The following is a 13,244-nucleotide window of genomic DNA, read 5'->3' as shown; positions in this document are numbered from 1 at the left end:
TCCCAATTCACCAACGTCACCCCCATTGAAGCGCATGTATTTGAGACCTCCATGCAACAAACGCGTACCGGCAGTTGGCTTTGACATAAGGAACTCGCTAGGCTGACTACTTGTTAGCTTGTGCTGAGTTATGAAACGTGGTAGAGAAGTTTCACGATGATAAAGCATGAACTGACACGAGAGGAACGATTGCAACAAGCGACCACAGTTGAAACAACGTGTCATGCTCCAGCACTGTCAGCGCATCTCCATTGCTTTCACTTTTGGAACGCCAGACCGCGCATACCACAACAATTCCACTATCATGAAAGAAGGCTTCATCATCATCAGCCTGACTATGCCCACTGCAGGGCAAAGGCCTCTCCCCCATGTCTGTCCAATTAACCCTGTCTTCCTTTGCCAGTTGCACAAAAGCAGTCAGAGCAGACAAAGATGGACAGACAACGCCGTGATTCATTTGCCCGTTTCTTGCATGTGCTTGCACTGTTCCACTTTTCACTCTAGACCATCTGCAAACGAGATGAAACTGCTCAACCGAGCCTTTCCAGAACTCAGAAAAAGCAGAGCGGTCGTATACCATATTTACTCGCACAATGATTGCACTCATATAAGGTCACTAATGAATACACACTGCCTATTTTGATGCTTGGAACGTGACTTAGTGCGAAGAAAGTACGTGCTTTTCGCACTCTACCTTCTCGGTTAACGACGTAAGACGAGACTGCCAAGCTCGGTTCGTGATAACCGCATTTAGCGGCGTAACCGTGGGTAGCGTGCCCGTGTCACAAGGGTAGTCTGACCTGCAACTTGTTTTTGTTTTCGGTGGTGAAAAATTTTTTTGTAGAAAATTTACCTTGCGTAATGATCGCACCCCTAAATTTGCGTAAATTAAAAAAAAAAAGTGGGACCATAATGTGAGTAAATACGATAGTTTCATGCTGTCTGTGATTCCAGTGCTTTCGCTCGAGGAGATGTGTGAGACCAAACAGGGCACACCACACCCACTTGTTGTCTGGCAGCAGGAACTGAGGGGGCAGGAAGCGCTCCAGGGCTTGCTGCAGCAGCTGCTGTTGGGGCCTGGCCTTGGCCCGCTCCCCGGTCTGGTCACCAAACTCAATCTGCGTAAACACACACTCTCTGTCAAAGCAGGTCGATAATAAAGAGTTCTCTTCTCAATCAAGCTGGCTCATAGTGACCACCAATATGCAGTGCATTGCGCATCGTTAGCCTTTTCATTCTTGTGCGAAATCTTAATTCGAGCCCTGTTTTGCTGATCACTTCGCTGCTAAAGTCACAGGCAGGTGACGTTTTGTAATAAGAATAATGTTGCTGGAATCGTCATCCACCTATCCAAACCTATATTATACCCCTGTCACACGGGCATTTCGAAGGCCTTCGAATCGATAGTCTATCGACTCGAAGGCAATCGAGCGCTGCTACACGGCCAGTTTGAATGGCCATCGAGTCAATAGTCTATCGAGTCGACGGAGCAGCCCGGAACTCTATCGAGATTTCGAGGGCCTTCGAGCGTTGCCCAAGGTTGCTAGCACAGCTTCAAAAGACAACAAACATGGCGGCGCCCTTCAAAGCCGGACCCCTCGCTTCGGACTGAATTCTCGTTGTTGCTGCCTTTTTCTGTCCGTTCATTGGTCATAAATGGGCCACCGGTCTTTCGCTTCGTCTCATCTTGCCTATAAGGAAACGTATAAGTGATAAATTTGCTTTATTTTAATAATTAGAGCGACGATTCTGTCGCTGCTAGGCCTATGAGAGTCGGTTTGTTGACAGTAATGGTTCCCGTTTTGACAACCAGATGGCGCCACTAGAGGCTGAGTTTATTTTTGCGTCTCTGCTTGCATACGCTGAACTAAATGTGGGAATGCGCCTGCGTTTAGCATACGTAGGCGTGCATACGCTCGTGGTACATAGACAGCATAAATTTATGCTCTTTTCTCACTGTATCTGTGTACGCTGCGAGCGGCGACGTGGTGCGCACAGCGAGAAGCAGCAGCGGCACGGCCGTTCCAACTCGCTCGGGCGTCAACAGAGAGAACAGGTCCTAGTTTTTGCGGCGAGCGAATCCGCTTCGCTTGCTGGATTTTTGAACAAGTGTGAACGCGCCTTATGACTGCAAAAAAGTGTATTTCAACATTTAGTTAAGTTTCGTCAATATATTTTTGTTATTTGCGCGAAACCGAACGTAGCGAATGTGGCGCCACACGAGCTTGGTCTAAGACGCGAGAACCATTTCAATGGCCATTGAGATTTGCCGTGTAGCAGCTCCACAACTCCCTCGAGTTCGATGGCGATCGAAAATCTCGATGGCCCTCGACTCGATGGCCATTGAAACTGGCCGTGTGACAGGGGTACTATTCCCTTTCTGAAGCCCACTACCCCTTGTGTTAGATCATTCTTGCCCAATGCTTTGTGTTGTTGGTGAAGTAAACCTCATCTTACGAACTGCAAGCCACACTAGTTAGAAGAGTTAGTAGACCGACTGATTTCGGCGGGCAGTAGTCTCCACCCTAACCACCAGCGAAAGAAAATTTTCACCGAACTACAGACATCTGATTGTGCAGCCAGTGTGGATGGAAATTGCAACTATTCCCTTGGTAAAAACAAAGCTCTGCTACTTCATCAAAGCTTGTGTGATTAAAATGTCATTGCCTTCTTTATTGAAACAGACAGAGACAGTTGTGGCAGCCAAATGAAGTACGAAAGCTGCTTAATATTATATAATATGCGCACAAACGAACAAACTGTGGCAGGTCTTTAGTACGTTTGACCATACCGTGTTTGGATTAAAAAGGTTGAGTGGGTAGTGATCAGCTGACCACCTAATTCCAAAGGAGAGAGGCAACACACATAATAAAGCACACACATGCATAGGCTGCTCTGTACCACCATGTCACATGCAGTGGATGATGCGCGTGACCAGAATCAAGACTGAAGTGATCCACCATTGGTTCCTGTGACCACCACTGTGGCTGCCTTTTGGGCGAAGCTGAAAAACTCAATTTGTTTCAGGAGCAACACCGGTTTTGGTAGCAGAAACGCACAGACACACGCACATATCTGCACTTATCAGAGCAATGCCAGCAGCTTGAACCCTAAGCACCCTTGAGTGCTGCGGGGGAACTGCCTTCAACTGAGAACAAACTGAAGTCAGCCTAGTCAATAAAATTCTTTTCTTTCTTTTCTTTATTATTATTATCATTTCATCAACACAATACATAACCACACTGTCTGGATCCTTAGCCAAAGGCTAGTTATGGATCCATGCAAAAAAAGCGAAGAGATTATTGAGGACAAATGCTTTCTACTGGACGTCAAAATAATACGCATATGAATGGTGGAAAAAATGCAAAAGGTACAAGCAAGTTGGTTCAAATTACTCAAATACAGAAGGGCCAATGACAAAAAAAATAGAAGAGTGGGAGAGGGCTGATGACAAAAAACAAAGATATAAGAGAAAGAGGAGCATTCTTTATACAAAATAAACGCAGTTGCCTCAGAAGTGATTATTCCATGATAAGTATGAATAGCAAATGCGGTAGATTACCAATCGGTAGGTTCATCACCAACATCATCATCAGCCTGACTACGCCCACTGCAGGGCAAAGGCCTCTCCCATGTCTCTCCGATTAACCCTGTCCTTCGTCAGTTGGGCCCACCGTATCCCCGCAAACTTCTTAATCTCGTACGCCCACCTAACTTTCTGCTGCCCCCTGCTATGCTTGCCTTCTCTTGGAATCCACTCCGTTACCCTTGAGGGCCCGCGGTTACCCTGCCTTCGCATTACATGCCCTGCCCAAGCCCATTTCTGCCTCCTGATTTCGACTAGGGTGTCATTAACCCGCGTTTGTTCCCTCACTCACTCCGCCCTCCTCCAATCTCTTAACGTTGCACCTATCATTTTCCTTTCCATAGCTCGCTGCGTTGTTCTTAACTTAAGCTGAACCCTCTTTGTTAGCCTCCACGTAGCATGGCTATACTTTCGCTCAAAACAGAGCTGTCATAGTCAATATGGGGCAGTTTGGCGCATATGGCGCAAGGGTGGCATAACTAGAGTGATAAATTCGTCTTTTACTACCGAACAAATGCGAAGATGCTCACAAAAGGCCAAACCATCATTTTTTACTCAGAACCAAAACTCGATAGAGTTGCCCTCGGGGTCTTCTAAATTATTTCAAGTGCCAAAGCTAGATGGCATGACGACATGCTGCTGTGACGTCGGGGCAGGATGTAGAAGGGATGCTGTGAAGGTTGCGCAAACACGGGACGAACCACAGTGAAGAGACACAGAGACACACACAGGCGCTACTAACAACTGGTTTTTTCTTGTTGAGAACGCATACTTATACACCTGACCACGCATGCTCAAATGCTATCTTTAACCACAATAGTCATACCAAAGGCTGTTAAAGCAGACGCGAACGCAAAAAAATTGATTCCAGCTGCGTACAGAGCTACAGACGTACCACTAATACAGTCCACTGCTTTTTCCTTTATGTGGAAGGCTTCCAAAGCCAGCCACGCGTGCTCGTTTTTGCTTTTGCCGAGTATCACGGTCTCGTCAAATCGCGGTGCGCAATTGCAGCAAAAACTAAGATGGGACACAAGGTGTGCCCCTTTGTCTGTGTTGTTCCTAACTTTATTCGCGTGCTCCCTGAGTTGCTCGTTTATGCACCGCCCTGTCTGCCTGATGTAGGTCTTACCACAATTTGAAGAGACTGTGATTTGACGAGTGTGGTTCGTCCTGTGTTTGCGCAGCCTTCCCCTTCACAGCAACATGTACCAACTAGGCCCAAACGAAGTTTTATTGTAGAAGGGAGGATGGATAGATGACTGCCCTACCTGTGCCATGAGCGCGGCCATCTCGAGGGCCATCTCGTGCGTGAGGGGGAAGCGCCCCTGCAGGAGCTCCCCGTGCAGGAAGTAGCAGGTGAGCAGGCGTTCCCGCTCCGTCTCTGCTTTCTGGTGCTGCCGCAGGAACAGCCTGCATGCAGAAACGGAGAGGAATGATCAACCACATAGTATTGCCACGTATCATTGCAGTGTCCGTTCGTTCGCGCTCAGGGCCGCAGGAAAGGAGTGTTATCATTTGTGTTCATGACGGGAGAAGCGATCGGACTAATCTCGATTGACCGCAGCCATGAAGAGCTGCGCCTACATGTTTCCAGATTACTGTAGATGATCTCGACCTGTTATCTCGAAGTTTCCTTGCCGGCTTTAAATTGAGCGATGCCGCGAGCAGCGGGCATTCGTAGTTCGACGACCGACGAGCACGTTTCTTGCTTACGCCGCCGCCGAGTGATTCAGTTCTTTTGCGGGCGCAAGTCAGCCCAAATAAAGAGCTCCGTTTGCATGTCTTTCTGGTGTCTTCCTGACCGGTGGACTGCCGTCACTACAACAAAGAAAACACTGCGAAGAAAAAAGGGGGGTCACATATATCCTCCTATATATATCCTCCCGTTTAGATCATTGTTTAAAGGTTCAAGAATACCAGTGCCATATAAGTGTCTTTAAAAACTTATTTTTTCCAGAACAGTGCATGATTGGAATATATTGCCAGAAGAAGTTGTCTTAGCCCCACAATCTTCTTTTGAAAATGCTCTGGCACGAATTTTGTTGAATTAACCTTCTCTGCGTCTTTCTTGCTTTCATGATTCTTTTGTTATCAGTGTGCTCAGTATTGCAATGTGTTCTATTTTTATCGTTAGTTTGTTTGTTACACAGTGTCATCTGCATAACAATGTATGCTTTGCAGCTGTTATCCCCCCTACAAAAATGCCCGCAACGTGCGGTGTAGGTACCTGAATAAATCACTAAATAAGAACAAACTTCAATGTCTGGGGCAACAGATTCTAGAAAATTTGCCTATACTCAAAGACTGTTCCAAAATCCAAATATGAAACAGAAACGGACATTTGTGCTCTGTTTAGCATGCTAATGACTTTGACACAGGTGTGCTTTTCTGATCTACATGAAATAAATGAAGAAAAATCAACTGTGATACTTCCGTGAGAAGATGAGCACAAAAAGGTAGTCTCTGGGAGCTAAATATTTACCACAGTCATTGAGCCATTTTCCTAGCAATGGCGACTATGACAAAATCAGCTGCCTTGATTTTGCATGACCAGGCCATGGTTCTCACAAGGCGTTTATTTTCTTTGAACTATTAAGCAAGCATTGGTGGCACATGCGTCAATTCACAGCTTTATGAAAAATTCTCAACCAAAACAAGTGCTTGGGAAAGTTAGCTCAAACCAAACTTTAAGGCATCTTAATAAAGTGCAACCTGGTTACAGTGAACTGGCAAAAAATCTTAATATAGTTCAATATAGCCAAAATTCACAACATAAACTGTCGGCAAAAAACTTGCGGTGGAGAAGCTAAATTTAGTCAGTGAAAGAATAGCAACTGGGAGAGACTTTTCCTGTACTTTCTGCATCCTTTTGAGGCCGCTCATGGCGATTGCAGAGGCCGCAAAATACCGACTGCTGAACGCTCCACCACTTGCTGCTCCACCACCAGTCACCCGTGTAGTGAGGAAAAGCCTGCCGCCTGCCATCCGACAGGGCACAGATTGGTGGTTCAATACATAGAGTAAGAAATGCCTGTGTTTGTTGAAACTATTCAGTACCAGTTCGACATAGTATAGCCAATGATTCGTAGTATCCGTGTTCGTCGTGACAAGGTCTGACTGCTAGGGTAGCAATCTCGTGCAAACGAATGCAATGAATACAGCAGATCCAGCAACAGCTGAGACTTCCACAGTGGACTCTTACAGTAACTTTTTTCCTCCAGAAAACACTGTCTCAGTTGTACCTATACGGGTGGAAAGAATATGTACAGCCCTCCATTTTTTAATATTTCAATAATATCATGGTGCCGAAGTGAACCAGACCGGAAGGAGGGAAAGGCATATGCCAATTACAGTAGAACCCCGCTGTTACGTTCCTCACTGCTGCGTTTTCCCGGCTGTTACGTCGTTTTCTTCAGGTCCCGGCATAGCTTCCATAAGATCCAATGTATTGGGAACCCCGCTGTTACGTCGTAGCCGAGGAAACGATCCCGCATGATACGTCGCAACCGGGCTCCCCGAACCCAACCGGGCAATGCGCGCCAACCAGCATTTTGATTTTTGACGAGTCTTGGCCAGGCTTGGCTACGGAACTGGCTGCAAGAAGCCGCCACTAGATGGCTATCTGCCTCGCACGCCGAACGCCGCGATCTTTATCGTGGGAGGTGGTGAGGAGGAGGGGCGCGGCTGCGGTCGCTTATCAGCGCGTCTTTTCTTTCACTCTTTCTTTTTATCTTTTAACTTTCCTCTATCTGCAAGTGACAGCGGTGGTGGCTCGGCTGGAGCCAGTCGGCAGGGCCCGTGCAATTTCCTTTTCATCCTTCTCAGTCGCAACAACATCTTTATTGTGCTTTGATGGCGTGATAGCGTTGAGTAAGCCGAAGGGGCTTTCCCTTGAGGAAAAGCTGGACGTACTAAACGCAGTCGACAGGCAGCCAAGGCGGCTTACGCGGAGCAGCGCGGCGAGCAGCCTACGAACATTTCAGTGCTTGACGCTGTGCACAACGTCGCTTCAGCGTGGACTGCACAGCACTGCTGCGTGCGTGCGGTGTGGCCGCATCGCAAAGCGACGCTGACAGCAATGCGGCCTTTGCTATTGAGAAACGCATTGTTCTTTCCAGCGAGCGAAAGAAACTGCAATCCACCATTCTCGATTTTTTAAAGTCCTAGGGTCAATTTGCGGAAATAAATTGTTTCTAGTCAAAGCTGCACTGTTTTCATTAATTTTCGGTGCTTTCCTCACTGTTGCGTTTTCCCGGCTGTTACGTTTTTTTTCCCGGTCCGGTGAAAAACGTATGAACGGGGTTCTACTGTAACGCACAAAATCAAAGGAAAGAGTTACGGATGGAAAGAGCTCAATGGCCACAACATTCAGCTGCTGCGCACCAGCTCTCAGGTTCCTTCCAAGCCACAGCAGCCGTATTTCAATGAAGTTAAATTGTGAAAATGCCCACATACTGGAATTCAGGCGCATGTTTAGGAACTCCAGGTGGCTGAAATTAATGCCAAGCTCTCCACTACGGGATGCCTTAGAGCCCACAGTGCTGTTTAGGCATGCGAGAAAAGAATTAACCAATTCCCCAACTGGAAACATTGCAAGCAAGAACCTGCACTTGGTACAGGTGGTCCTTCTAGACCCTGCTAGGAGCTGTTATGCTCCCCAAGCAACTTTTCTGCTTAGCTACTGCTGTCTCATGCAGTCAGGTAAATCACTTTCAGGCTTGAAGTCTGAGGTTTATTAAGGTTTATCACATCAAATATCTCGAAGGGTATACAAAAACTCTGTACAGGAGAAGAAACCTTGCTTGTAGATAACCAACAGTTAAACGTCAGAAAATAGTTTGTGCAAAACAAAGAAATATGTGTTTTATTTTGCAAAGTTGAACTGGGGACATGTTCACTTGGGGTCTCACCAGTGGAACACAACAATCAGCTAGCACAGCTTAGAGATAAAATCTTGCTTCGCTCAAAGTCTGCACGGATTCTGCACACACCCACTTTATTCATACATAAAGTGGCAGCTAAGAGGCCAGAAAAAAGGATACTGCAAGTCTGGGAAACTTGTCCTTTCTCAGCTCCGTCCCAACGTCCCTCAGTTCTTTTCTGAGTGACTTGCAGGAGGGCAGTTTCAACTGGCTCAATGGGAGAGAAGCCATGACCCACCTGTTCTTGAAGGTGAGGCAGATGACTCGGGTGTTCTCCACTTTCCCCAGGTGGCGCTCCCGCAGGGCCTGCTCCCACCGGGAGATGACGTCACACAGCTGAAATTAAAGGGACGGTGCTCATTAAGAGGCAGCACGACCAATAGTAATACCAAAGACATACGCACTGTCACGTTAAAGAATGTTTGGTGGTCGAAATTTCCGGAGCCCTTCACTACGGCGTCCCTCATAGCCTGAGTCGCTTTGGGACGTTGAGTCCCCGTAAACCAAACCAACTGCCACAAAAGCAACATACACTAATCCCTGGTTTATTTGAACATGCATATCTCAAAACATCAGTTATGTCAAAAGTATTTCCTTGTTTTACAGTATAGTTTAAAAGCTCCCATGCATTTGCTGCTTATGACAACAATCAATTCAATAAAGCAGTTTGCAACTCTACAGAACCTTGGTAAGCGAGGCTAAGGCATAGCAAAAATTTTTCACACTAACCAAAAACACACCAAAATGGCTTCTTTCAGGCATACGTCTAGCATAGATGCCGGTGCATGCAGAGCCATGTCCGCAGGGACTCTGCTCCTTGGGACTCTCCGGAAATCAGTGCACCTGCCAACTCTCATGTATCGACTAAAGTGGGACTGCATGCAGCGAGTAGTACCAAGCCGGACCCAGTCTTTAAAAAAAGAAAGCCCTAGCAGTGCTGTCAGTCGCAATCGCTAATGGTGTAGACAGCGTAATTCCTTATTGCTAAGCAATTTTTCACCTCCGTTTCCCTGTTTTTTGCATCTTCTTTGTCATTCACTATGTCACCACTGAGTGTCTCTGTACGCTGTCTCTGTCAGTATCAGCCAACAGAGACAGCAGTGAGAAAAAAACTGAGGACAGAGTAGAAACAAAGAAACAAGAAGAAATCCATGTTTCTTTTTAAATGAAAAACGGATAATTTCCGAGTTGTACTCAGCTTAATCGCTTGCCAAGTCTAAAATCAACAATGTTCGCTTCAGATCTACCTTCATTAAAACTGAACGTGGCTGTTGCAGAAAAATCACAGGTGTAACGTTAAGAGATCGGAAGCAGACGGATTGGATGAGGGAACAAACGTGGGTTTAATGACATCTTAGTCGAAATCAAGAGGCAGAAGTGGGCTTGGGCAGGGCATATGTAATGCGAAGGGAAGGTAACCGCTGGTCCTTAAGGGTAACGGAGTGGATTCCAAGAGAAAACAAACGTAGCAGGGGACGGCAGAAAGTTAGGTGGGCGGATGACATAGATTAAGAAGTTTGTCGGGATACGGTGGAAGCAGCTGGCAAAGGACGGGGTTAGTTGGAGAGACATGGGTGAGGCCTCTGCCCTGCAGTGGGCGTAGTCAGGCTGATGATGATGATAAGTGATGGTGATGATGTGCAGCTGGCCAAGCCCGTCCCTGTCCGCCACCGAAGGGTGTCGCCGGGGTGTAGTGGCCCCAGAAGAGGAGCTGCACGACTATGCTGAGATCTGCTACGCTGAGTCAGGCTGATGATGATGATTATAATCAGGCAGCATTTGCTATTCCCTTCACTTTAAGATGGCACTTGTTTGACATTATCGCTCTGATCATGAACTGATGCACGATGCCCCACCCTCTGTGGTGATGATGCCTGCCAGTGGGATGCAGCCCTACAAAACAATGGCAACCCCCATCTGGCATCCCCTTTCATTTCTGGACATCTTGGCACTGCTAGAAGAGGAAACCCCGAGAACGCATGCTCAGCGCTACAGAAAACCAGAAACATTTCTCTGCCACTACCATTCCTTTCTGTTTCAAAAGACACTTCCCATAAAAGAGTGTGACTGTGTTGTCAGCAGAGCCTCCACACTTGATGTGCTGGCTTTGCTCAAGCACATCGGGGAAGAAGCAGTCAAGGCACCAGCCAAGTTCCCTTTGTTACCAGATTCTAGCTTTCAAAAGAGTTAATCCAGAGTAAGAGTCTGCAATAGCCACATTCAATTTAATGAAGGTAGATCTGAAGTGAACATTTTTGATTTTAGACTTAGCAACTGATCAAGCTGATTGGAACTAGGAAATTAACTGCTTTGTCATGAAAAAAAGAAAAAAAACATGGATTTCGTTTCTACCCTGTCCTCAGTTTTTGAACACTGCTGTCTCTGTTGGCTGGTAACCGACAGAGACGGTGTGCAGAGACAGTTAGTGGGGATATGATGAATGACAGAAGAAGGTGCAATAAAAGGGAAACGGAGGTGAAAAATGGCTTAGCAATAAGGAATTACACTGTCTGAATGAGTTATGGTTATAATAATAATAATAATAATAATACTTTATTTCCACCAAATCAAATACAATTTCATGGAGGAGGGGAGAAAAAAAGCAGCTATCCGCTTGACGGAGTTCTCCTCTCCTGTTCAGACGGCAGTGACAGAAAACGAGGAACTAAATTGAACATAAAGTCATACATGAATAAAAACATCAATATAAGCAATGTCTATAACCGAAAAGAATACGCAGAAATCAACAAGACGTATCAGCAACAAAAAAGGGGTATCAGCACAGTAGACGGCCAGTCATCAAATAACAAAAAGGGTGGAGAGCAATTCATGAAACAGGAGTTGATGTATTAGCATTTAACCAAATGAACAATCATACTATGAAGAGAGAGGAGGTTTACGCCTGCTTCAATTAACTCGTTTTGTAAATACGGTAGTTGGTAATTAATTCTTTGATGACCGTAGCTAGTTCTTGTGAATGGTAAAACCCATTGTGGTATGTGGCGATGTGGATATGGTGAATCGGACTGATGAAAAGGAGCCATAGACGAAATGGTGTCAATATGGCACTTCTGCTCAACTGTATACACGTGCAGCAGTCTGTAAGCATAGAGGTTTAATATGGTAATAACGTTGAGGTTAATTATCAAATGCTGAGTTGTGTGTCTAACGGGCAAGTCATAAACTATACGAAGCATTTTTTTCTGAAGCACGAATACCTTGTATAAGTTAGTATGTGTTGTTGTTGCCCACACTAGTGTGCAGTAGTTTAGGTGTGAACAGAATAGGGAATTATATAAGACAAGTTTTACTGTCTGTGGTAAAATATGTCTGTGGTGTGATAGAAAACCTAGAACTTTGGATGTCTTCAACATGACATGACTGACATGGTCATCCCACACCATATTTTCGTGAAAGTAAACACCAAGCTGATGGTTAGATTAACAAAATTCCCACCGTCCTGTCATTCCTACTGATCTCCCCAACAAAACAACAGAAAAAGAGAGAGACTGCGGGTGCTAACATGCCAAATCTGCAATATTTCACCAGACTGCGGGAGTCTAGTGGTTTCAGTCTTGGGAGTTCACCATCAAACTTAATTAGATCCCCTTCTGTAGATGTCCACTAAAAGTGACCACCAACCTTGAGGGTGCTGCAGTGGTACACCTCATCCGCCAGCAGGGAATCCCCCCTCTGCGAAAACAGCATCCACTCATTACGCAACGCTCTGAGTGCTCACTTAAAAGTCGCACAAAAAAAAAAATGGCAGCCAATTCGTGTAGTTAGGTCAAATTTAAATACTCTGTGGATACCTGGATACAAGTCAGGTCTGCAGTGAAGCTCCGCCCACATTCAACCTCCGCACACAGAATTCCTCCACGACGAAAAAGTAGCCCATTGTTAAAACTTTTCTTGTTACTCAAACGAGAAGCCAATCACAGGAAAAAAATTACAAGCTCTAGAGTTTTGATGCCTGGTTTGTTTAAGGTTGTCAGACATTGAAAAGCTGATTTTGTTGGCTATCGTGATTGGCTAGCGGAGTAATACAGGACGCCGGGGACCGCGGCCCAGTGTTAGCAACTGTTGTTTTTTTTAAGTTGTGTCTTATTATAGCAAATAGTGTTTCGCAATTTTTGCATCATCAAACATTGCCGCACTAAGATGGTTATCAAGGTGTGTCTCCTTTCTAAAAGGCGAGCTAGCTAATTTATTACTTCGGTCACGTGACTTTGTGATGTCATTCCAAAGTGCCAGGTGTATATATCTATACCTATATAAATATAGGGAGGTTGCCATCTGCCAGAAGCAGGTTTCAGACAAACAAACACACAACAGGTAAATGTGGGGAATGGCCACTTATAAAAGACAGCTTGCAATGAGGCAGCTTAAAGAATGTATTAAGGCAGTTTCTGAACTATGCAGCATGATCCAGAGCACACTGCCCACAGGATGCGAGGGAGACAGGAACCGAACTTTAGTACGCCTCCCACTGATTATTTCATGTTCGGCAGACAAGCAACAAGGTGCTGCTCATAAGTACTTATCTACCATATACTGGTCACCGATTCTCGTTGTGCCCTTAAAACTGCTCCCTTCAATGAATAAAGCTGTTAAACAAAATCCTTGTACAATGAGACTCTAACAATGCCAATTCACTAAATTCTGATTATTAATGCCGTGGCTGTAAGCAGGCATACATAAGGAATCCCCCCTGGAGATGTTTCGCAGACTTC

General features: G+C 45.7%; 1 protein-coding gene across 3 annotated transcripts in view; it reads right to left on the bottom strand.

Annotated features, from left to right (window-relative positions):
• LOC149327193 (uncharacterized protein CG43867) overlaps positions 1-13,244 on the bottom strand; it is a 96,334-nt gene that overhangs the window by 12,219 nt on the left and 70,871 nt on the right. For all 3 annotated transcript variants that reach the window (XM_089562807.1, XM_089562808.1, XM_089562809.1), the window contains 4 exons: positions 12,154-12,204; positions 8,750-8,847; positions 4,858-4,999; positions 1,006-1,118 (listed from right to left, as the gene is read on the bottom strand). In XM_089562807.1, the coding sequence (XP_089418933.1) occupies positions 1,006-1,118; positions 4,858-4,999; positions 8,750-8,847; positions 12,154-12,204 (404 nt within the window). The remainder of the gene's footprint in view (positions 1-1,005; positions 1,119-4,857; positions 5,000-8,749; positions 8,848-12,153; positions 12,205-13,244) is intronic.

This window comes from Amblyomma mixtum, chromosome 10, assembly GCF_055824585.1.
Source record: "Amblyomma mixtum isolate Tamu chromosome 10, ASM5582458v1, whole genome shotgun sequence".
NCBI lineage: Eukaryota > Metazoa > Arthropoda > Arachnida > Ixodida > Ixodidae > Amblyomma > Amblyomma mixtum.
Note: the sequence above shows the minus strand (reverse complement) of the source record. Positions and strands in the feature narration are given on the sequence as shown.